At 38.1% G+C, this 26,505-nt stretch overlaps 1 protein-coding gene across 3 annotated transcripts in view; it reads left to right on the top strand.

Annotated features, from left to right (window-relative positions):
* Window positions 1-26,505, top strand: part of UBN2 (ubinuclein 2) — a 100,366-nt gene that overhangs the window by 70,947 nt on the left and 2,914 nt on the right. For 2 of the 3 annotated variants that reach the window (XM_082693871.1, XM_082693870.1), the window contains exons 15-17: window positions 3,344-3,575; window positions 4,006-4,095; window positions 6,644-16,885. The exons of the other annotated variant lie outside the window; for it this stretch is intronic. In XM_082693871.1, the coding sequence (XP_082549997.1) occupies window positions 3,344-3,575; window positions 4,006-4,095; window positions 6,644-6,693 (372 nt within the window). In that variant the 3' untranslated portion in view covers window positions 6,694-16,885. Of the gene's footprint in view, window positions 1-3,343; window positions 3,576-4,005; window positions 4,096-6,643; window positions 16,886-26,505 lie in introns of those variants that run through there. 3 annotated transcript variants of the gene reach the window in all.

Raw genomic sequence — 26,505 nt, 5'->3', positions numbered from 1 at the left:
TAGAAAGATAAAAACAAATTTTCTTTAAAAATGTTAAGTGTTATGAAAAATTAAAACAATAATATGGTAGAGTGCGATTGCTGCTAACATAGGTAAGGGATTTGGGGACAGCCTCTTTCAGGTGATAACATTTGAGCTGAGAATTGAATAAACAGTCATTTGGAGATAGGAGGGAACAAACAGTCCAGGCTAGAGAGGTGGTAGGTGTGAAAACATGGAGATAGGAAAGAGCCTGACATGTAGGTATGCATGGTTGGACTAGGGAGAGATGGATAGGTGATGGGGTCTGAGATCAACCAGAACCATGTGATGGAGGACCTTGCAGGCCACAATAAAAACTTGGGGTTTTAATCTGTGTGCAGTGGGAAGCCATTGGAGGGTCTTCATAGATTTATATTTCAAAATATCTCCCTGGTTTTTGTAGAGAATGGGGAGGTGGTTTTTTAAAATTCTCTCTCTCTCTCTCTATATATATATATATGTACATGCATATATATATATACACACATATACATCCATGCATAGATATGTAGAACACCCACCATAGGAAGAGCATGGTTTTCCTTCATTTTTTTCCCTTGGAAATGAAATATGTAGGTCATGGAAGTATGTTTGATTATGGAGCATTATCCTGAACTGTTTGCCTGTTTTTGGTTGGCAGCTTCTCCTCTAGGCTTCTTGATGATATCAACAGTAGGATACCCGACCAACTTTTTTTTTTTTTTTTTTTTTTTTTTTTAAAGATTTTATTTATTTATTTGACAGAGAGAGAAATCACAAGTAGGCGGAGAGTCAGGCAGAGAGAGAGAGAAGCAGGCTCCCGCTGAGCAAAGAGCCCGATGCGGGGCTCGATCCCAGGACACTGAGATCATGACCCGAGCCGAAGGCAGCGGCTTAATCCACTGAGCCACCCAGGCGCCCCCCCGACCAACTTTTGAAAGGTCTCCATCTTATAGGGAGAGAGAAATTTATGAACGCTATGTAATATTTAGATAGTCTGATGTTTCATTTTGGATTTATAAACAAAAGTGGACATGGGAGTTTTTTGAAAATACAAACTGTTACACAGTTATGGCATGACATCATTTTTGATTACTCACTTAATTTGGAAAGTTGCCCTAATTTACATTTTCCAGCTATTTTAATACTTCACTTAGCCTTCTCCAGAAAAGCTTGAGTTCTCCTTCTTAGCAGTACTTAATGTTCCTCTGTAGGGGCCTCCACTTGGGGCACATGGTCTTAGAGTGTGTGCTTCATCTTATCCTGAGATTATAAGAGAATTATGATTTTAAAAAAGTTTTAATTCTTAAATTGATGCAGGATCCCTTCTATCTAAGTTGCTTCAAAGTGTCCTTATTTCTAATTTAGTAATTCTTTCCAGTGAATCCATTTTGTATATCATAGTTGGCTCACTAAGGGAAAGACTAGAAAATAGAAAAGTGGCCAAGTCTAAGCATAAAGTGATGAAAATTTGTACTTAAGTGTTGGAGGAAGTGGTGGTTAAAAAAAAAAAAAGAAAAAGAATGGGTATGTTGACAGTAAGTTCATCTTGTCCATTTTTTTATGATGTCTAAAAACTAAGGTTTTAAGCCTTGATGCCCAGAAAGAACGAGACTATTAATGATAGCTGTTGAGCTATAAGGTGGGGGTCACATGATTACAGGAGCTGCTGAGTTCAGTTGTTGATGAGTGTTCCATAGCCAAGTGCCATTCCTCCCTGAGCTTTTAGATTTACAGAATTGAAACCGAGATGAGGATATAAATTTGAGAGCTAACAAAGGAAATAAAGGAAGGGAAGGCTATTAGAGAAAGAGTAGTGAAACCAGATTTAAAGCCTTCCGGAAGGTGTTCTTCATTTTTTGTTTAGCAGTGGCATGGACTGTTCGGTATAAGAAATATATATGCTGTGGCATATAGGTACGGGAGGATCACTTAAATTTTTTCTCATATATTAACTAAGAAATAAAATGATAAGCCCTTTACTAGTAATGTTTACTGAAGAGGAGTGAGCACACAAAATAAACCTGATGATAGTTAACATCGATTACTGACTAAAATTCGAAGAATTCAGTATTCTTGACGGAATTTAGAACTGTAAAAATTTCGGCCAGGAAAACTTAGAATTGGTAAAATAAGACTACAAAAGAAAAGTCACAGTTGCACAAACTATCATAGATAATATCTGATACTGAGACAATTTTATTGTAATGTTAGTTGATAATAATAAATGTTAGTTAATAATAGTTAGATAATAATAAATGTTAGTTGATAATAATAAATGTTAGTTTATTGTAATGTAGAAAAGAAAGCCAAAATGGGAAAAGATTATTGCTGAATAGAAAATTGTTCAAAGAATTAAATTAGCTTAAGGAAGTGTACGTAAGTAATTTCTTAGGGAAAGTTAGTTAATGTTAGCGTATTTCTGATTTAAATGTACTTTTCTTACACATGGCATCAAAGCCCAGATAGAGGAGAGTTAAAACACCTTTTACTGTAAGGAGTCTTTATGTTCAGAAAAGTAATGACATGGAAACCAGCTTTCAGGGGTTAAGGAGAAACTAGGTAATGTGGGGAATGGAGGGTATCATTTAGTAAATTTGATTAACAAAAGGAATACAAATAAGGTTGTTTCTAGGGGGTGAGGAACAGCCAGGAGTAACTGTGGTTGTTTAAAAAAAAAAAATGAGGTCTCTGTGTATGACAAGGCAGAGGCAACTTGGAGAAAGGTATAATACTCGATATTTGTACCAGAAAGTTCAGCATAGGAGGATTCATGGCATAGGTCAGATGGTTAGTTTTGGAGGAGAGGCAGTTAGAGCTAATAAAGGAATAGGAAGAACATCTGGATGGCCTCATTTCTTTAAGGTGTTATGATGAAAGCAGTGGGTATTGTGTTACAGGCTCTGAGAGGGTCCTCATCTAGAACACTAACCCCATGAGTTGTATCAGGAAAGATGGTAAAACAAACAGTGAAATTACCAAGCATTTTCAAAGACCAAATTGAAATTGTTATGGAATTAATGACCCATAGTTCAGATGGAGGGCTTAGGAGCAAAAGTGGAAAAGTGGAAGTCTGAGGTGAGGTATGAATGAACGAGTGGTAATTCTGGCTTTAAAATAAGGAGTTTAAACTGGCAATGAAGAGCCGAGTAGAGAATGAATTTCTAAACCAATATGGGTAGCTCTTAGAAATGTATTTTTCACCTCAGTCTTTATTTTCTGTCTCCTAACGTTTCTGTTAGATATAGGACACAGTCTTGCGCCCATAAGGATATTAGATAAAATAAATCAATTCAGGTTAAAGATTTGATTTCTTATGTATTTTGACCCCTGGTTTCTGCAGTCCACAGCAGGAGCGTCATTATTGGCTAATGCCTCACCTCTGACTCTCATGACATCACCTTTGTCTGTAACAAATCAAAATGTGACTCCTTTTGGGATGCTGGGTGGCCTTGTTCCAGTGACCATGCCCTTCCAGTTTCCCTTGGAGCTACTTGGCTTTGGAACGGACACAGCTGGAGTGACAACCACCTCGGGATCTACCTCAGCCGCTTTCCACCATAGCCTAACTCAGAGTAAGTGGGGCTCTTGGAGTTACTGGGCTTCCTAGTGTGACAGAGCAGGAAACCTCATGACTATTCCCATTGAGAATAGTCCATGTGGAGTTAGTGAAGATGACAGAATTTTTTTTTTTTTTTAAGAAATGCGATTTATTTCATTTATATGTAAGTCAAATTACTGGAATCAGATTTTATTAACAGTTCTTAAAGGAACCATCTATACCACATTTCTGTCTTAATGAAACTACTAATAAAAGGGAGTCGTAGTTGCTGGGTTATTTGCATACACATATTTTTATACATATAAATTTTTCAGTGTGCTCTAGTTTAAGAAAGACTCTGAAGTCAGGGGCTATATCGTACATTAGATAAATATTTTTATTTTTGATCTAAGAGGGCTCAAATCTTAGGTTGAAGATTACTGACAGGTCTGTTTTTCTCTCAGATTTACTAAAGGGTTTACAGCCAGGAGCTCAGCATGCAGCAACACTTTCCCACTCACCTCTGCCTACACATTTACAGCAAACATTCAATGGTAAGAAAGCCACCTATTTTTTCATCTTTTAATATTTATATAGATTTATAAATCGGATTACATACCTTTTTTGAAAACTGAATGAGATGACAAAGGTTGGAAAAAACAGATTTTCATATGATTAAATCCTTATTAACAACAAACTCCTTATAAGAAAAAGGAAATAGGTATGAGACCTTTCATTACATGTGGGAAAAAAAAACCTTTTGAAGACATGTGTTTGCTATATGGAAATGAGGACAAAGAAGAGGATTCCTTAAACAGTGTACAAAAGTCATGTCCATTGATTATAATAATTCATATGTATCGAAGGTTTACTAAGTGCCAAGTGGTCCTGTGACTACTTAATGTATTAGCTAATTTAATCCTTCTAACAGGCCTGTGAGTGAGCTAATGACAGCCCCCAGTTTTATAGATCAGGATAATCCTAGGAAGTGAGCTGAAATGCAAATCTGGACAGTCTGACTTGACCGTCTGTATTCTTTTTTTTTTTTTTTTTTTTTTTTAAGATTTTATTTATTTATTTGCCAGAGAGAGAGAGGGAGAGCGAGTAAGCACAGGCAGACAGAATGGCAGGCAGAGGCAGAGGGAGAAGCAGGCTCCCTGCCGAGCAAGGGCCCGATGTGGGACTCCATCCCAGGACGCTGGGATCATGATCTGAGCTGAAGGCAGCAGCTTAACCAACTGAGCCACCCAGGCGTCCTGATGGGCTGTATTCTTAACCATTCAACTTTTCTGCCTTTTAGCAGTGATTCAGTCTATATGATCCAAACTGTATGCATTAGATACTTGCCGGCCAGCTAGATCCGTGTAATTCTGAGATTAGGGAGTAGACGCTGGACATCACATACTGGCCTCAAGGTTCTTGCTTTCACCAGCAGTTGACCTTGGTGGACTGTTTATACTATTCTTGAAGACTATTTTCAGGATCTTTTGAACAGAAATAACTGTTCAGCTTTGGGGGTTGATTGGGACCTCACTATTCTTTTTGGCCACTGCATTTAAAATGATCTTTGAACAAGTTTATGGTTGACCACATGCAGAAGTGGGAGCTGTGTGGCAATCTCAAGGCAGCGGGTTATAATTAATCCTGTAAAAGACCTAAGTGGTAAGCTGCCCCAGACTCAGCCCTTGAAAGAATGACTATAACTTTTATATAGTCTTTTTATATAGCATATAAACTTCTTGTAAAAAGGCCTAAATAGTAAATATTTTCAGCTTTGCAGGTCACGTAGTTTCTATCACAACTGCTTGACTGTGCCATTGTAGTGCAAAAACAGCCGCAGACAAAAACATCAACATAAGTGTGGCTGGGTTCCAGTAAAACTAGAAAGCAGTGGTGGGCCACATCTGGGCCTTGGGCCAAACCTTGGTCTAAAGAATCTCACAGTTCATTTAATATGAATATTTTATTTTGCTAATTTACCAGTACCTCTTTGAGCATAGTCATTCCTTGCTATTTTAGGAATTTAATTTTATATGTCAGGTCAAAATTATTGTCTCTACAAACACAGGCACATAATATCTCATTATAAATGGAAAAGCCAATTCCTTAGATGTCACCAAAATTATTTTAATAGTGTTCCATTTATACAGCTTTTGAAACAATTATCCTGTCTCATTGATCTAGCTTTTCTTCAATAGAGGCAGTTTTTTGTTTTGTTTTACGGGAGTAACTTAGATATCACATGAATGAACCTAGCAATGTGACTTTCATGGTCTCCTCCAGCCTTAGGACAGATCTTACAGTACAGTAATTTATTCTTTCTCACCTGTGTGTTTCAACCATTCATGCCTTCCCCCGACTTTTTCTCTCAGGCCTAGAAGACGGAGGCTTCATTGTCCTTGCTAAGGCAGGATTTTTTTTTTTTTTTTTTTAACATTCTGTTAGCTCTCAAGCTTACTGCGTCCTACTCTCGCCCAGTTTAAAAAGAGTAACCAACATCTTCCCAACAAAAGTTAAAAAGCCGTATGTAAACCTAGAAACCATTGTTCGCAGGAGCAGACTTTCCTTATCACTTACAACTCTAGCCCAGTTAGGACCAAAACAAAAGCTCAGCTGGATTTTTGCAGTGTGTTGCATTCATTTATATAAATAATTGGGAATTCATTATCAAATGCTGTGTCATGGCAAGAAATTTAATTTCACTCACAGGAAAATGGAATTGGCCTTGTCTTCTAAAGGGATTGAAAGATGTGGTAGGTTCCTTAAACATGAGGATTATGTCTTTTATATTCCTTTATAATCCTCACAGCATTTGTCGCAGTTGGCTCCAAGGTCAATTATAAATACTTGTTGAAAATAGTATTTCAGCTGAAAACCAACTAAACCACAGTCACTTGAGATAAGAGGATCATTTTTGTTGAGTTAATTTATCTCCTTTATGTTACGTTTCTCAACCTAATGCTGTACCATGTAAGATATTAAAGGTTCTCTTTTTAGCAATGTCCTTCACATGCAGATTAAAAGTTAATTGTTCTCTTTGTTTTATCTTTTTTTTTTTTTATAACATGCCAACCCATGCCAATTAAACACCTCTTTTCTCAGATGGAGGCCAAAGTAAAGGGGACACTAAATTACCACGGAAATCTCAGTGACTTCCCAGCAAGCAATGGAGATGAGACATTCAGCTGGCTGATGGAATCTACCTGATGGGAAAGTCCTCTTGTGGTCATAGGGCTGCTGTTCTGTCGATGTTTACATTCTCTCGTCCCAAGCACTGTGGTGAGGAGGAAAAAAGGAAAGAGAACGTTACTTGAGTAAAGCCAGGTGCAGGAGGAAGAAATGCATTCGTGCAAAGTTAGTGACCTTTGGTCTCCTCTAAAGAAAGACAAAGTTATCATATTAACTGACTTGAAAGAGACTCAGTTGTCAAACCCACAGAAGTACAAATTTGATTTTTTCCCCGGCGGGGGGAGGAAGAAGGAATCTGAGGATTTGGGTATACTCCATCCATCCTGGGGGTTGGATCTGAACACTTGTAGATATAATTGCATAATAAAAGGCAATATATCTGGAATTAGGCCAGTTTGTCAGGAGTAACAATCATGTCTATTTGAGTGGACTATGCAGCAAATTGCCACACAAATTTTAATGACCCTGTGTCTGATACAGACAGTAGCTGAGTAAATATCATACCCTCACACAATCCTGAACAAACTTGAATCTTCTCCAGTGTGTAGCAACTCCCCGTGTAAATCAGTGGACTAAAGAGGCTTCAGGAAAGTTATTTTAGCACAGTGATATATATTATTAAATCATCAAGATTTTTAAAAGTCAAGAAATTGAGCCTGTTGCTCTTAACAGACGAAACTTAGATGCCCCCTTTTTGTAAAAGGGTCAATTTCGTCTTCCATTCAGAAGCAGGTACTTAACTCTTCTTCAGGTGATTTGTGCATCTGGTATTGACTGGTTAATTCTTATTTCTATTCTTGATGTTAAAATGTGACTTTGTTCACATTTTTCTCTTCAGAAATGGGGATCTTTGACGTAGGGCTGCAACTTTGGTGCTTCTAGCCCTTGCAGGCCTACCGCTCTGAACTGTAGATTTCCCCAGCTTCCCCTCAGTTCACAACTTCTCCTGGTCTTTTAGCTAGTGGTACTTCAGGTGATATAGACAGGTGTAAGTGTGTACTGCACATGCCTCTTCATTGGTCATTCAAATGGCATATATTATATTTTTGGAATTTTTAAGATAGTATTTTAAAGGGAGGAATTACATTAGATCATGTGTACAAGGGATTATTTTTTATAACAATCACAATGTATTTTTACTCCCTGTATCCAGTGTAGTGAAATGGATTTGGAGCATTTGGGATCTTAAAGCTTTATTAATATTTACTGAGAATATTGATACATTAGTAAACCTGCAGACAGTAGTAAGACTGCTTAGTTATCATCGCTTCCTTATGCAAATACATCTTCAACAAAGGATGTTAAGGGAGAAATTTATGGTTCTTTTTGGATACATTTGATTTTTTTTTCATCATCATTGGTCTTGTCTCTATCAATCTCTCTCTCTCACTCTTTTTTTCTCCCTATTTAGACTTCTGAATGTCTTTAAACCGTACCCAAGATTGGTGTAAGCTTGATCCATTTATAACAAACTCACCTAAAAAAACGGCATCAGATTGGTAGTAGCAAGATTTGCATGTTTTCATTACAAGTCACCCTATACCTTCAGATTTATTTAAATAAGTGCATTAATGTGGCCTTTTTTTCCTTTTTAAACAAAAGTCCCAAATAACCTACAGGACTGAATGAGTTACCACAGATCTGTTCAGATCTGTGTTACCTGTATTTTGACTTCAGAGTCACATTGGCTTGCTTCATAGTAAAAAGTTAACAAGTAACTGAAAACTTTATTTCCAAAATGTTACAGTAAGGCAGAGGACTGTTTCAGAGAAATCATTGCTATAATTACTTGCCTCTAAGAATTTAGTTTACCAGTAGAACAAATAAGAATGTTGTGTCCACCCCAGAGGATGCTTCCAAAGGATATTGCGATGTTGCCTAGATGTTTGACTTGAATTGAATATGTTTCATTAAAGATTGTTTGGTTTATTTAATTAGGGAAGCTTACCCAATTCTTGAGTTATTCCAATGTATTATACCTGTTGTTCTTACCTAATGTGGGGAAAAAAAAAAGTCTTTGCTAATACTGTCTGTATAGGGAGTTTGCCTTTGGGAAGCTGACCTTGGTCTCACTTCCCGAACCAAGAGTCAGAGTGCATATTAATCTCTCTTCCTGCTGATAGTTGTGCACGTGTTCATCTGTGTGTATACATAAATTTATTTCTGTATAAAAATGCATCACTAGTTTAGGTCAGGGAATAATTTCAGTTTCTGAAATCCATCAGTTCTGAATCCTGCCATGTGAAGGTCACTGATGATTCTTTTGTCTCCGTTAGAGAAGAACAGGATTATCAATTCTTCCCCCAAGTATTATTTTGTAACTAACCAGTAAAAATATCTGAAGGCCCTTGGCTCTGAGAAGTCCATATACAGGGAGGTGATATTCTGTTCTCTTCGGTCTTGATTCCGTGAGGACTGCTGCCGGATCCTGCCCTCAGCCCCATACCACATTTTCACTAACTTACGTCCATTTCAATCAAGTCTACCCTTTTGTGTTGTACAGATGAAACAAGCATCCTTTTATTTTTAAATAGATAAGTATGATCAGAGAGCTCCTACCTGTAAATACAGAACTATTTCTTTTCTAGATCATAACATTGAAAATGGTGTCCATACTTTACCGGCACCTGTCTTTACAGTTTTTCTTAATAAATACAGACATATAAATTGGTTATTTTTTAGCCCAGAGACTTGTGACCCATACTGTATTTTTGCACTTAAAAGTCAAATTATGTTATTTTTTAAATGGTGAGTAGTCAGAAAGGATATAGAGCAACGTGTATTTCTGAAGAGCATTAGCAACATCCCAATGCAAAAATAATCAGCACACTTGATTATGTCCCACTTGGCGGGACTCTTGATTCAGGAAAATTAAGCTGTTCGTTTTCAACTGTCTTGTATTTAAATTGCCTTCACTGATGTATAAGCTGTTACTGTACATACAAGTTAATCCTCAGTATTCACAAGCAATAACGGTCAGCGGAGTTGTCTTCAGAGACAGCCGTGCTGAGCCTCGGTTGGAGACTGTTTGGGAGCAAAGTGTCAAGCTCATTCAGAGCCTCCAGAATCAATGCAAGCAATAATTCCACTATAACTCAATGATAATTCTTTCTCATATGCTTCTGAGATCAGAGGGTAAAAGAAATCAGGGGTTTAAGATCAGCCTGAAGAAAAACGTTTGGGAAAAAGAAGTGAAGTTAATCTGAAGTCGCAGAATCCTGATATTCTGAGGAAATCAGAGGCTCGTGTTCATACATTCTTTTATGCCTTCCACCCCTTTGATGGATGTTGTTAGCCCAAATTACGTTTTTTTTTAATATCACAGAAGTTAAGTAGGGTTTCTTGCATCACCAAGGTAGGAGGAAGAACCGGGCATATACTTGTTTGGATACTGTGGGTTTGACACCTGTTGAAAACAACTTACTGGAAAAGATTTTTAACCCAGGATTTTTTTTTTTCCCCCTTCCCAAAGCAGATCTAAATTGTTTACTACCCAGGGTTGGCAAGGGCAGGCCCCTCTAGTCTTTCTTCTCCGGTTGCCCTTACCACACCCCTTCCCTCCTCTACTTGGTTCACGACAGTTTCTGAGATGGAAACTCTACTGTTATTCCAACTGCCATTGATTGTGAGAACTCTCTGTCCCTTGGGACAGTCTCCTAGAACTCCAGTTGTCTATCATATTTGCTGCTACACTTGTATAATGAACTTTGCCTGTATTGGTCGATTATAATCTGATTTACAGTTCTTTATCTCTAGGAGGTTTTGTCATATAACTTGACCCATACATAGAGTTAGGATACTTTATTTTAGGAGTGTACCATAAAAGCACACTGGTCCCGGAATTCTTTTTATTATCATGTAGGTTTTGAATTTGTGTTGGCTTCTTTTCTTGTTTGTTGCTGTTTTGTTTCTCTTTGTTTTAAATTAGAAATAGCAGAGTGAGAAAAATCTATAATCAGGCCGAACTTGAGAACTTTACCTTGTGCTTCAGCACTGTAGTTTCTGCTGACCATATGTTCTCAAAAGGGGCACTTGTACTTTCTATTGTGCATGTATGATTGTTTTGTTTTGTTTTTTTGCTTTTGTAATAATGAAACAGAAATGCAGTAGTGGGTAAATGACCGATTACAAACATGTTATACAGTTTTATTTCATAAAATTGAAGGGGAAAAGTTTAACTCTCTGTAAATCATTTCTTAGCTCTGGTAAAATGCTTATATTACTCCTCTAAAACATGCTCAATTCAGGCCTTTGTCTTTGTTAAGTGCCTTTTTTTTCTTTCTTTTTCCCCCTCTTAAAAGTGTTCTCAGATATCCTAAGTACAGGCTTATAAGTCAGGGGATTCAGGAGGAAGAATCTCAAACTTGCCAACGTCATGTCATGCTGTAATATTCTTCCTTTTCTTTATATGTATAAGGATATATGTGTAAGATACATAATACATATATATGTGTATATATATGTATACATATGTAATATATATATATATATATAACTAGTAGCTGCTGTACCATTGCATCCTTTCCAAACACAGCCCTTTCGATGTTTGCAAAAACTTCTGGCTTGTTTATTCCATTGCTTTTAGTCAATTAAAATGGGTAGATTGGGAAATTGTCTTTACACAAGATGCTATCTTCCCCCTTTGAATATCTGTTTGTAGACATTAACAAAAATACATAAATAGAATAAGTCATTTATTTCAATTTAAGTAAATTTAGTGGACTCATTGACTATTCCTGGATGTAACCATCTGCTCTCTGCCCTTCAGACTTGGCATGAGTAATCCTGGAGAAAGCATTGGAATAATGAGTCTTTTGAGGGTCAGGTTGATAGAGGTGCACTGTGGCAGGCAAGTGTAAAGACATGGGGGAGCCAGAGTTAGGAGCTCGGTGTTCTATCTGAGTACATTTTGAAGGAAGTTACCAGCTTTGTCCACATTCAATGTGCATCGTATTTGCTTCTGGAAAATGATTTTCGAAGAATTCATACAGCTGCACATCTGTGAAAAGGTTAATAAACAGACTTCAGATACTCACGTAAACATTCACATAACTATAGCATTCTTGAGAGGTCTTCGGTTTTCTTTTCATTTGCCAGATAATTACATTTGGCTTAATCTGATTTTATAGCTATTTAGAGTTCTCCCTGGAGTGGAATAGTGTAATCTTCAGTATCTAAGATTCATCTGTTTCTTGTTGAAAACAGATAGGACACACAAAGGGAGACTAAGCTGAACCAATCCTCAGAGACCAGTACAAATATATCTAGTAAGTGCCCCCTTTTAAAGACATTTAAATTGGGAAGAGGAGACTGGTGGTTAACAGAAAGCAGTGGCTCCTGGTAGAGTCACCGGATAGCAGAAGCACTATCAGGCAGCCTCAGCTCAGACGCGTTACTCTGGAATTACTGTATTTAACAGGGGGAATATCATTTAACCTTCGTGCCTCAGATTACCCATTAGAAAATTGGGTATAATAATATTCACCTACCTCCCAGGGATATCAGAGACTTTACTATTTCAAAAATACTTTGAGTTTTTCTAAAATGTCCTATGTAATTAAAAAAGTATTACCATCTTTCCACAGAGGCTAAAAAATGTTTCCCTGTGATGGGTATAAAAGTACCATAAGATTTTTAATTTTAAAGAAAAATCACTGGAATTCTACTTTAGATGCATATTATTTAAACATATTTGTGGTGGGATTAAAATGGTTAGTTTCAGGTTAACAAGGGTTCGGGGGAGTAACACAAAGTTTCTTAATTATAAGTAGGTTTGGGGGTTTTCTTTTTAGCCTTTTATGATGTTAATACACGTGTGATTTTTGCCAAGGTTGTGGAGCTACAGCTAGGTAAAGTTTGGATGATTGGCTTTTGGATTGATAAATGATCCTGCAAGTTTTAGCTGCCTCACTTTTCCATCTTCGCAATTTAATTTCCTTATGTCACTTGTCTGGTGATGGACAGCCAAGCTTTTAACCTTCGAGGAATGAATGCGCGTCTCCTCGGCCTTGTACATCAGAGACTGTGCACTAATCCTGTCACTACAGGTTTATCCACCTTTGTGCCGTTGGGGCAAGCACTACACACAGCTGGGTAGATACTAGCTGGTCTACCTTTGTGTAACTCCGGCTTCTTCCACCCCTTAAAGAGTTAGAGCCATCCACTGCTCAGGTTATAGGAAAATATGAGAGAGGAGGCAGGATTCACTTCTTAGCTGGGACGTGGGGTGGGAAGGGGAAGGGACAGAAGGAAGCGTGTTTTGCCCATCTCTAAAGAAGAAATGAAGCTCCCCCTCTTGATCCCCCTCTTATCCTGGCATGTTAGATAGTGATACTTAGAATTTTCCTTTATCGTTTCAACAACAGCAACAGGAAAAAATGGATGCTGTGTTTGTAGTTAGTGCTAAATGCTAAGCAAAAATTATTAGAGAGTGTGTGTAGATTTAAATTATAGCACATATTCAGGGTCAGGAAAGAGAATGTAGAGGATGAGGAACAAATTACCCAGCTCAAGTGAGTCCAGAGAAAGCCCCAGGCCCAAGCAGACAAAGCATCTGTGTTAATTCCCACAATGGGCCAAGGCCCATTTAATCTAGTGATAGGATGTTTTTGTCTTAAAAATCACCTTTTGGCTTTTTATTGCTTTTTTCAAGATAACGCCTTAGTTAGTAACCTCTAAATATCAACTATGCAGATAAACATACTCTTTATTTTTTACATTTTCCCTCTTTTTCCATTCTTCAAATACAACTGTTAAATGACTTCTACCCAAAGAAATAAGGCATAAGGGTTTATGTGTGTTTGTTCCTCTAGAGAAAATTAACAGAAGCGTAAAACAGATATTTTGTGTGTTCATCTATCCTGAAATGTGAACTTTATATTGAAAAACTTAAGTACAGATCCTTTTACTAGTGCAAAACTGTAGTGAGAATCATGGAATGTCTTTGGGTTGTTAAGAAGAAATCATCCCAATGTTCAGTTCTGAGAAAGTTCTAGATTCTGTGGCACAGTGTTCAGGTTTGTAGAGCTGAACAGTTGGTCAGACTCTAATTAAAAATGGCTTTGAATATTTAATGTTGAATTCCTTTCTTCCTTCTTCTTACCTCTAGTTTGAGCCCTTAAGTTAACCATTTCATCACCCAGTTGCTAAGAGTCCCGAGAGGAAAGACTAGACTTTCACGTCCTTTTCTCACTCACTCTGGCGGTCTTTCCTGGGTCTCCACTGCATTCAGAAGTGAAGACTGCAGGCACAGTCCAGGACAATGTTCCTGTCCTCGCACAGACTCAGACAGGGACTTGATGGAGGCTTATCATCAGACTGCCTTTGAACAACTTTGAAATGAAAACTTAACATTTTTCTCAGATACTCCCAAAGTATCATTGGCTTAAAAGTAGCTATTTGTGATCTTTATTTAATTTCTTCATACTGTTATTCTTTAACTTCTCAATCTTTCTTACATATTGCCATTTATGGTGAACCATTAGCAGTTTTCCAAACTGTATCCCCAACAGGTCAAGGATACTTTCAGAAACCTCAGTAGTCTAATTAAAGGGGATTCTATGTCCAGGATTTGGCATCAAGTTCACTGGTGACTGGAATTGTTTTTTTTTTTTTTTTTCTTCTCCCTTGTATTAAAAACTAGCTTTCTCTACCACTATACCTTGTGGTTGCTACAATTCATGGCTTCCTCTTGATATTTTTCAAGGTCATTCAAATGAGATGCAGACCTTTGTTAAGGGCTCTTATTTCTCATAATACTCTGCCTTGCTTATTTTCATATCCTTCCCCTGGAATAAACCTGCTTTGCAAAGGTCTGCTTCACACGGGCCATATAATTTCCTAGAACCAGTTTTATGTTCCTTAGAAAACTCTGTATGTTATTTGCTCCCATTTTGCTAATGATAATATAATTCTATTTTATCTTAAATCTAGTTTTAAAATATTTTATAATAGAGTGCTAATGGAAACCTAATTGAAATATAAAAAAGATAACTATTACTCAAGATAACTTGGAAATACTTCTGTTTTTGAAGTTAACAACTCCATCTACCCTCTAAGCACATTTAAGAGTCAGCAGTAACCAAGACCAGCCAGTCAGCATGTTTTTCTTTGACAACCTGCCCTTAATTTGTCAGACCTTGCCTATCTTGTATTTTCTGTCCTTGTGGCCATAACCTTTCCTCATTTTTTTGCTATTTTGTGCTGTTTGCAAGGTTAGTGTGCCCTGGACTGGCACATAAGAGTTTTTCTTTCCCATACCTGCAAAACTACCAAGGATTACCCTGATTTTGGCTAGGGGCACTAAAAGACAAAGAAGTTATTCTCAGCTGATAAAATCTATTGCTGTTTTATATAGTTAGTTAGAAAGTTGGCCATCTTTGGCCGGCTTTTTAAATCCTGGCTCTGCCTACATAATTAATTACATATACCATCTGAGACCTTCCCATAAGCAAGGGGCCTTTTTCACCAGCAGAGGCAGGTTTCCAGCCTACAAATAATTTCCTCTGATCTACATCCAGCCACAGAAAAGATTCAAACTTTGTATTGTCCTTTTGTTGGCTGTCATTAAAAAATTATAGAAAGTATCAAAAATCTCAAATTGTCCTTAAGAAAGGTATGTTATCTGGGGCTTGCCCTTGTGTTTTGCTCACGAAACATTGTCAAGCTTAAAAGGAAAAGGAAAAGAAATCTCTGGCTGGTGAGAATTTTGTGCCCCAAATAATACGCTAATCAGAGTTTACCGAGGTAACTAAGGGATGGGTGTTCTCTCTCTTTATTACAAGCAAGAAAGTTTATTTGCAGTTGTAAAATTATTGTGGGACTGCAGATCTTTTTGCTATTACTGATTGGGAATAAGGATTCTGATTTTTAGTCTGGGTGAGCACATATTTCCAACATTTGGGGTATGAATTTTGATAAGGGAAAGACTTTTGTTTGGTAACAGAAGGAAAAACAGGACTTAACCAATACAGTGAACGTTCACTCTCTAGAGGAACTTCCCTCCAGGTACACATCTTCCTCTTTAGCCGCCTCCACACTTGACAGAGATGCCAACATGTTCCACAACTGATCTCGAAGGAAGGAGCCTAAAGAATTGCAGCTCCTCTGGGTAAAGGGCACTGATTACTGTCTTGCATTTGTTTCTAGGGAGGTGCGTTTTTGCTAACTTGAAGGGATATACTGTATTTTAAATAAGTGTGTGACTTAATATTTTGGGATTTTTTTTTTCCTCCTTTAAAACTGGACCTGAACACAGCTTTGAGTTGATATTTGTAATAATCTCAGGACCTGAAAGATTGTAGCATTTAGTGTGTCTTAAAAATTATGTACTGTACCAGCCATGGATTTTTGTAAATATACCTGTCTCCCTTTTTTGTATTATTTTAGTAAAAAAAAAAATAATAAATTTAAATAAAAGGGGGTGGTGAGGACATGTGAATGGGTGTGGGTATGTATGTGTGTGTGTTTGTATAAGGCTCTTTTGAGACGAACTGGTGCTTGTTTAATTTCCGGCTCTACTTAGAGCAGGAATATGGACAAACTGCTGCTACTGACCCCTGCACTGAGCCGAGGTATTTCCATTTTGTCTTTTCCACGGTGGATTGAATATGGGCTGCCAGGACATGACTGAGAAGTTAAATTCTTCCCACTGCCATCTTGCCTTTGCATTCTCTGTTCTGCACACCCTCTGAACTTGAATGGTAAAGCTTTCCAAACTCTGGGTGGTTTGGTGGGTCTCTAGTTTTTAGAGAGTTCTTGTCACTGTTTTCTAAGCAGAAAGAAGGACAGGTAAATTTTTTTAACCAAAAAAATAACCACACATTTCATAAAACCCTGATGAATTTTGGATATGTGAGAGGGCTTAAACATTCCTAAATATGGATCTGTGAATTTAGTAAATTAGCCCTATGGATATACCCCTTCAGTGCAGGGAATTTTTTTCTTTTTTTTTTTTCTTTTCTTTTTGTTTTTTTGCAACAGCCTTGCTCATATTCCAGGTATAGCTAGCAAACCCCTGTTTTAAAGCAGGAGCCTTATTTGATTCAGTGTAGATGTTTCCTGTCTATCCTTCTGTGACAGGACCTTTTACATGAGTGTTTTTTTCTTTTTGTATGTGTTATGTGTTGTATTAAATAAAGAGGAATGTACATATTATTCTCGTGTCCGTTGTATTATTTGGCTAACTTGGGTTTTAATACCTCATTCTATCAGTAGTGTTTGAGGATCTGTTGTCTGTATTGTACTGTGCCGGGCGCTATCAGAAACAGAAGTAAAGGGCAGGGTCCCCACGTCAGTGTATTAACAAACACTTTGCTATCTCATGACGAGTTAAAAGATTACAGTTCAAAATTTGTCACAAAGGTGTGGTCCGTTGCTGCCTGACATATGAGTTTAGAGCAGGGGAGAAACAAGACTGGAGAGAGCTGAGAAGACTTTGTCAGTGGGATGGCACTTGAGCCGGGTCTCGGGATACTGGGATTTGGCTAGGAAGAAGGAAAAAGGAATGTCCTGAGCAGAGTGAGCAGAGTCAGGAAGAAGCAGGAAAGAGACTGGTCTGGTATGAGGTGTGCACTGGGATTAGTAGAAGCCAGGCTGGAAAGCCTAGAACACAGGCCCACTAGGTTCTTCTTCCTTCAGGCTATAGGGCGTGTGCATACGTGCATGTGCGTGCGTGTGCATGTGTGTGTGCGCGCTGCCAGGCTCAAGGTTTGAAATGTAGACGTGAGAATTATCTGCAGAAGTGATCTTCCGTGGGGTTGGTTGGCTGGCTGGCTCAGTCGGTACAGCATGTGACTCTTAATCTTGGAGGAGTGGGTTCAAGTCCCACAACGGGTATAGAGATTACTTTAGAATTTTTAAAAAAATAAAGACCAAAAAAAGGAAGCGATCATTTAAATCCTTACTTGTAGAAGACTTCTAAAAAAAGTGCAAGTAAGATAAAGGGTGGAAAAAGAAGTCAACCTTAGAACTCTGGGGAAGGGGTGGGGAAAGGATAAAGAGATAGAAAGGAACTTGTTGGAGAAACAGTTTGTCATTTGTGTATGTATATACACGTAGAAAATCCGAAAAAGGACATATACTCCAAAATATATAAAGAGTGGTTATATAAGTGCTTTTTTCTTTTTCCTTATACTTACATGTATTTTTGGTGCTTTATCATTAACATGAACTTTTAAAAGGGTTGGTCCTTGTGCGTGGAGGAGAATAGGCTGCAGTTGTTTTTACTAAAAACATGTTAAGGACAGACTTGCCAAAGCCAGTTCTTGGGAAGTAATAACCCTAAAGATAATTATTGTTATTTGACTACACTCAACTATGTTGTCACTGTCTTGTAAATGCGTATTAACAATGGAGCCCGATACAGGGCTTGAACTCATGACCCTGAGATCAAGACCTGAGCTGAGGTCAACCAACCAAGCCACCCAGGTGCCCCTGTAAGCAAGATATTTTTAAATCTATAATTTCCCCAAGCTTATTTGACCACGGAATTTTTTTTCATGTAACTCCAATTAACAAATTATGTAAGGCCTGTAATGCACCCAGCACAGTGACCCAGGAATCTGCACCAGGAAAGCTTAGCTCTTACCATTCAAACTCGTTCTGTTTTATTATGTATTATATTCTGTGGTTTGAAAAGTTTCTAAGAAGATAACCTAGCTCCAGGAGTTAAGGACTTCAGAATAACCTTTAGAGAGCCAGCAAGTAATCAGGTAGAGAAATGCAACCCATCTTCTAGAGCTGAATGAAGGTCAAGCGTCTGGAAGGTAGGGTTTTCCAAGGGAGTATAGAAAGATATATGGAGCAGGAACTATGTTTTACACTGTCCACGTGGGCAGGAAATGGTGTCAGACCTGAGCTTTTAGGACAGGAAAGTGGTTGTCTAGGACATGGACACAGAACGACCACTACAGATGGAGCTCTAAGGCCAAATTAATGGGCGGTAGAGTTACTTTCCTTTTATAAGTTGATTCTAAGGGGGAAATGGATTGTACAAAAATTCTGTGCAGGGACCCCTGGGTGGCTCCGTTGGTTGGACGACTGCCTTCGGCTCAGGTCATGATCCCAGAGTCCCGGGATCAAGTCCCGCATCGGGCTCCCAGCTCCACGGGGAGTCTGCTTCTCCCTCTGACTTTCTCCTTGCTCATGCTCTCTCTCACTGTCTCTCTCAAATAAATAAATAAAATCTTAAAAAAAAAAAAATTCTGTGCAATGATGTAAAAGTTTGAAATAGTCTAAGTCCATGTTAGGATTGGTTAAGTAAATTAAAAATATATTAAATAAAATATTTTTAAAATAAGAAATGGCAAAGATGTCCAGGCATTAAGAAAGAGCCATTATATGTGTAAATGCACATAGGCAAGGAAAAATAGAAAAACTTAACACTCCCCAAATTTAAAGAGTGGTGGTATGAGTGCTTTTTCTCCATCCTTTTACCTGAAAGTATTTTCAACAAACATGGCTGACATGAGAAAGGTTTTTTTTCTGTTTGTTTTAAAGAAAGAAACAGGTGGCCTTGGATGAAGAAAGGGAGAGAGATGGGAAAGAGGCTCTTCCTTGTGTCATCACTGGGAGAAGGGAAAAGAAAAGACTATTTCTTCTACTCAGATCCTATTAGATCCCAAAATTGGATTTGTTTTGGAGAGAAGACAAAATGAACTGCTTGATTTAAGATAAAGAGTTTTGGGGGCACCTGGCTGGCTCGGTAGAGCACGCAACTCTGGGTCACTGGTCTCAGGGTCATGAGTTCAAGCCCCACATTGGACATGGAGCCTACTTAATTTAAAAAATAAAATAAAGGGCGCCTGGGTGGCTCAGTTGGTTAAGCGACTGCCTTCGGCTCAGGTCATGATCCTGGAGTCCCGGGATTGAGTCCCGTATCGGCCTCCCTGCTTGGCAGGGAGTCTGCTTCTCCCTCTGACCCTCCCTCTTCTCATACTTTCTCTCTCTCAAATAAATAAAATCTTTAAAAAATAATAAAATAAAATAAAGATTTTGGGGGGGCGGGAAAAGATTATCCTTGCACTTGGGATAGGAAAAATAAAAAAGTACCAAGTACATAGGCATACAGTGAGTACAAAGTATGTCTTTCGAAGCCATGGTTCTATATCCTTTTCTCAGAGGAGCCAGTGCTACCAATTTTTTCAGTTAATAAATATAAATACATACCTAACTCTTAAGCACAAATTTAGCAAATGTACTTTTTTTTTTCCGTTATTTTGGAGGTTATTCCACATCAGTACATGGGGGTCTGTGTCATTCTTTTTGACAGCTCACAGTATTCCAACTTGTGGTGTCATCACTATTTATTGTATCTGTTTTTAACTGATGAGCATTTAGATGACCGTCACAAGGCTGACTGTGTTATCTGTGGAGGCATATAGAAGTTCATCCTGGTGTAGGTAATAATGACCTGATGTACCAGAGGTGAAAGTCAGTGTCTCGGATCTTTGACGTTGCTTCTTATCCAAGTAAAGCTTTGAGAAGTACTTGATAAACCATTTTTTTAAAGGGTTTTGAAAATTGGAAAGCGAAGCAGAAAAGCTGATTCTGGGTGCACCGAGGGTTGAATTACATGGCAAGTGAGATCATGTGATTTTTCAAAGGACGGGTCCCTCTGATGCCAGTATGCCCCGGTATGTCATGAGGATCCTTACCTCGAAAATGATGCTCTCCCCCATTGGTGTGTGCCTTGACGTGCCTTGTTTTTTCTGTCTGTATAATTACCTCTTCTGTGTCCCTGTGTCTGTCCCTCTGCCATTTCACCACTCTTTTTTCTAATAGGTGGCATAGCATGAAGGAGAACACGCTGACATTAGACAGATGGGTTCCCAAGTCCCTACTATAAAGCTGTGGCCCTAATTTAGACAAGATGCTTAGCTCCTTTTAGCCTGTTTCCTTATATGTACAGTGATGATAGCCAATGGTGGGGGCGTGGCTGAGTTAGAGACTAGATATGGAAAGCACCTAGCATAGTGCCTAGCACATACAAGCTAATGAATGGTGGCTACGTTATTCTCGCTCTCTGCCTTTTTTCTTAAATTCATTTCTTAAACTCATGCTTCCTCTTGTTCTCTTAACTTCCAAAACTGCAGAGGTGAAGCCGTAGTGTTTAAAAAAAAAAAAATCTTTCCCTTTTTTAATACTTAAAGTACAGAAGTGGATAAACATCAGAATTCTTTGATCACAGGTGTCAAACCCCTGGCTTAACAAAGAGAATCTTCTCTAAAAACTAGAGTCTGTTAAACAAAACAGTAAAGGGCATCTTTTGGTTCATGTAACTAATAGTCTAGAGGTGAGCGTGGTGTAGGTGAAAGCTTTACCCAGTGGTTCAGTGTCCTCAACACTGTCTCCGCGGGGACAATCAAAGGGTCAGATTCCATACAGTCTGACTTCAGGCTCTCCCTTTGCAGCCACATGGCCACTCCCACTCTAAACAACATGTATGTGCTATGTGTAGTTTATTTTTGCTTTATTGTACCTCAAATGCAAAGCAATGCGTTAATCAGGGGCCTCAATTCATAGCACATGGTCATCACCACTCAGTACAAAAACTCATTCCCTCTCTTTATTATATAAGATTCAGTTTCTCCTTCCTTCCTTAGTCCCCAGTCCCCCGTATCTCATAGGTGCCCACTTGATACATGGCCCTTCCCATCCATGTATACTTCTAAAATAGTGTTATTTTGTGTGTGTACACCTTTAATTCATACAAATGGTCTGAGGCTATAAATCTTGCTGTTTCCTCCTTTTCTCACTTTTCTTAGATTTGTTTGCGTTGCTATGTGGGCATCCTGTGTGTTGCTTATCTCTGCATGGTTTTCCATACTATATATCCACCACAGTTTTCAGAAATTTCTTATTGGCTACGGATAGTCTTCTGCGAGGTGCCTGTTCATCTCTGCTCATCATTCAATTGCATTTTATCTTTTTGTTGCAGATATCAATCTCTTACCAGGTTGAGATGTGTGTGATATTTTAGGATTTTTTTAAAAATCCTCTATAATCTCTCTTTTAACTTTGCCCATGACATCCTCTGTTGAACAGAAAATCTTTATTTTTAATGGTCAGATTGATCCATTTTTCTACAGATATGTGTCGAGGGGTTTGTTAGGAGATACTTCCCTACCCTTGGGTCACAAAGATCTCCTCTTACACTTTCTTCTATTAACTTTATAGTTTTAAGTTTGATCTATAGAGGTATTGTTCATGCATTGATTCTGGGTACTCTACAATTGCTTTTATGAATGGCACGCTATTCTCCATTATACACTCTAATAGTGTTCACTAGTATCAGGGAATGCTACTGATTTCTGAAAGTTGAGTTTGCTAAACTCTAATTCAAATAACTCATGATTATTTTATTAGCTTTTCAATGGAGATGATCATATCATCTACAAAAAATGACAGGGGGTGCTTAGCTGGCTCAGTCAATAGAGCGAACAATTCTTGATTTCTAGGTTGTGAATTCAAGCCCCATATTGGGTGTAGAGATTGCTTAAATAGATAGATACATAGATACATAGATAGATACGCTAGGGGGAGGGGACAGTATAATTTCTTCTCCCACTTCTTTCACTTTTGTCTTATCTTAGATCATTACACTGGCCCTTCAATACAGTGTTAAAGAATAGTGGTAAAAGTGACATCTAAAAAAAACAGTGACATCTTTGTTCCTTACCTCTATTTTCTCCGTTAAGTGTGGTGTTTATTCTAGATTTTTCGTATATAGTTTTTATGAAGTTAAAGTTCTATTCTGGGATGCCTGGGTGGTTTAGCTGGTTAAGTGTCTGCCTTCAGCCCAGATCATGATCCCAGGGTCCTGGGGATCAAGTCCCAATGGGGTTCCTTGCTTGGCAGGGAGTCTGCTTCTCCCTCTGCCTGCCACCTCCCCCTGCTTGTGCTCTCTCTTTCTCTCTCTCTCCCTCTCTGATAAATAAATAAATAAATAAATAAATAAAATATTTTTTAAAAAAATCCTAAAAATCGCTAAAACAATTCCTAAAGAGCCCTTAAAAAATTCCTATTCCTGGGGCGCCTGGGTGGCTCAGTGGGTTGAGCCGCTACCTTCGGCTCAGGTCATGATCGCAGGGTCCTGGGATCGAGCCCCACATCAGGCTCTCTGCTCGGCCGGGAGCCTGCTTCCTTCTCTCTCTGCCTGCCTCTCTGCCTGCTTGTGATCTCTCTCTGTCAAATAAATAAATAAAATCTTTAAAAAAAAAATTCCTATTCCTAATTTTCTGGGAATGTTGGTCATAGGTATGAGTTGGATTATATCAGGTGCTTTCCCTATAAGACCAATAACATGATCTACTCCTCCAGAAAATTTCTTAGAAATGTATTCATAATTTTTTTATTCTTATAATCTTTAATGTATCCTTGATTTCCTCTTTCATTCTTGGTTTTGTTTATAAGCATCACTCCCTTTTTCTCCTTAAGTCTTGCCAGTCTTATTCAATCTTCTTCAGTCTAATTTTTCAGGAAACCATGAATTTTATTGGGTATATCCATGTTCATTATGGTTATATCTTTTTGATTTACTGTTTTTTCCACCAATATATAATGTCTCTCATTTTTCTTTATGATGTGTTTGCCCTATTGTTGTTTGATATCCCAGGTATCTATATTCTGAATAATATTCCATTGTATGACTATATCACATTTCTATTTATCCATTTATCAGTTGATAGACACCAAGGCCATTTGCATATTTTGGATAGGATGAATAATGCTGCTATAAACATTTTTGTACCGTAGTTCCCCCTTATCCAAGTGGTATATGTTCCAAGACTCCCAGTGGATGCCTGAAACCACTTTTAGTAGAGCCCTACATATACTATGTTCCTATCATACATACCAAAGATAAAGGTTAATTTATAAATTATGCACAATAAGAGATTATCAATAATAATGAATAAAATAAAACAATTATAATAATATACTGTGATAGAAATTATGTGAATGTTGTCTCTTCCTCTCAAAATATCTTCTTGTATTGTACTCACCCTTGCCTACAAAATGCCTACATGATGAGATGAAGGCAGGTGAATGACATATGCATTATGATGTAGCATTAGGCTACCACCCACCTTCTAACGCTGTCGGAAGGGAGATCATCTGCTTCCAGACCATGGCTGACCATGGGTAACTGAAATTGTGGGTCAAGGGGACTACTGTACAAGTTTTTGTGTGGATGTATGTTTTCACTTCTCTTAGGTATGTACTAATAATATCTGATTAGGTGTGGAACTGCTGGGCCATATGGAAACTCTCTGTTTAACTTTTTGAGGAACCACAAAACTATTTCCCACAGTAGCTGAAACATTTTGCATTTCTACTAACAATATAGAAGAGCTTAAATTTCTCTGTGTGCTTGTCAACACTTGTTATTTTCCATTTTTTTTATGAGGGCTATTGCAGTAGGTATAAAGTGAAACTCATCCTTTTGATATGCATTTCCCTAATGACTCGTGGTGTTGAGTATATTTTCAAGTGCTTATTAAGTACTTAGTATATTGGTATAATTATAGTAGATAGCTAAGTATATTAAGTATAAAAGTACTTCTTCAAGGAGAATTTCCAAACTTTGTGACTTTGTACTGTAACCTTTCTCAGGCCTTGCATGTTTGAACTTACCATTTTTACTTCCTCACATTTATAGACTAGTTTAGCTGGATATAATATTCTAAGTTATTTTCCTTCAACATTTAGAAAATATGACTCGATTGCTTTTTTGTCTCCAGTGTTTGTTAGAAAAACTAATGTCAATCAAATTCTAACTCTTTGGTGGACTATCTGCTCCTTCTTTTAGAACTTTGTTTTTGTCTTTGGTGTTCTTTAATTTCACTATAATGTGTCAAAATTTAGTTTTGCCATATTTATTCTGCTTGGTGCTCCATGAGACCTATGTATTAGAATCTTTTTTATCTTTAATTTTTGAAAGCTCTTATGATTTCTGTAAATATTTTCTTCCCTAAATCTATTTTCTCTCTTTCTGGAACACATATTGTACAGATATTTACATCATCGTTTCTTCAATGTTCTTTCATATTCCCCATCTCTTTCTAGTACCTTCTGGGAAAATTCCTTGAGCTGATCTGGACCATTTTATTCATTTTTCAGCTATGTAGCTGTTCTTGTTTTTATCCAATCTATCAGGTTTATTCACTATTACATATATCATACCCAGTATTTCCATTTGGTTCTCTAGAGCTGCTTATTTGTCATTATTGTCCTCCTATCTCAGGAAGGATCTTTACTATGCTTATCTTAAATTCTTGATTTGTTCCATTCTGGTTTGTCTAGTACAGTTTGTTCCAGTTATTGTCTCTTTTGGTGTGACTCTACTCCTCAAATATCTGATTATTTTCACTTGTGAGGTTGTTTTTTCCAGGTTTTATAAACAGCTTTCTTAGCTGGGAATGTATACTAAGGACAGAGGCCAAGGTGGGGCCCTAGCATGTGCTTTTAAGAACCAGGATGGGAGCCTCAGAGGGCATTTCTCAAGGCCAAGTCCCAAGCACCAGAGTCAGATCTTGACCCAAACTGTAGGTCCAGTCTTGTTATTGTTTTCTGCTAACTTGTTCACAGTGGCTTATCTTTGTGTTCAGTGATTTTTTATTATATATCTCTGCACTTTTTAGCTTCATCTATGGGCATTCTTTGAGGCCTAGGTTTAAAGTATATCCCTCTAAAGAGTATTTGAGTTTGCTTTTTCCTTGCTCCTAGGAACATTACCAACCAAGGACCACACCAAACTAAGCATTAGCTTAAGGATTTCAGGGCCTCAGAGACAGGATGAATTTCAGCCACTAAAGCATGTGACAGGTTATTGCTTTTGGTTAGGAACTCTTACAGAATGTTCTCCACCCTGCTAGCCCACCCTGAGCTGAGATTAAGACAGAAAGGTCTCGGGGTGTCTGCCTGGTAGAGCATGTGACTCTCAGTTTCAGGGTTGTGAGTTTAAGCCCCATGTTGGGTGAGTGTAGAGATGACTTAAAAAATAAAATCTTGGGGCACCTGGGTGGCTTGGTGGGTTAAAGCCTCTGCCTGCAGCTCAGGTCATGATCCCAGGGTCCTGGGATCGAGCCCCACATTGGGCTCTCTGCTCAGCAAGGAGTCTGCTTCCCTCTCTCTCTCTGCCTGCCTCTCTGCCTATGAATGATCTCTGTCTGTCAAATAAATAAATAAAAATCTTAAAAAAAAATAAAATAAAATCTTAAAAAACAAAAACAAAAACACAAAAGTCGCTTCTTAGTGAGATCAGGGATATTTTTTTCATTCCCACCAATGAGGTCAATTTTGGGGGTTCCATCATTTTGTAAGAGTTTTTTAATAATTCTTTCTTTAAAAATATTTTATTTATTTATTAGAGAGAGAGCAGAAGCAGAGGGAGGAGTTGGGGGAAGGGTTGGGGGAGGGGTATGGAGGGGCAGGCTCCCCACTGAGCAGGGAGCCTCACACAGGACTCCATTCTGGGACCTTGAGATCATGACCTGAGCCAAACACTTAACCAGCTAAGCCACCCAGGTGCCCCAATTTTTAAGACTTTTTGATCTGACCTTTCCCATGCTAGTCTGAGGCCTTCTTTGCTTCTGATGGCCTATGGCAAATTGAAATCCAGACTCTAGGCCATCAGGGAATCAACAGATCTCTTCAGGGCAAATGCTGCTTCATACTCACTCTCCTATTCCTCTTCCTTTGCCATCTCTGGCTATTCTGACTCCTTTACTGTCAGCTCTGTCACGCTTTGAAAAAGTGTTTTTTTTGTGTGTGTA

This window comes from Mustela nivalis (genome assembly GCF_964662115.1).
Source record: "Mustela nivalis genome assembly, chromosome: 12".
NCBI lineage: Eukaryota > Metazoa > Chordata > Mammalia > Carnivora > Mustelidae > Mustela > Mustela nivalis.
Note: the sequence above shows the minus strand (reverse complement) of the source record. Positions and strands in the feature narration are given on the sequence as shown.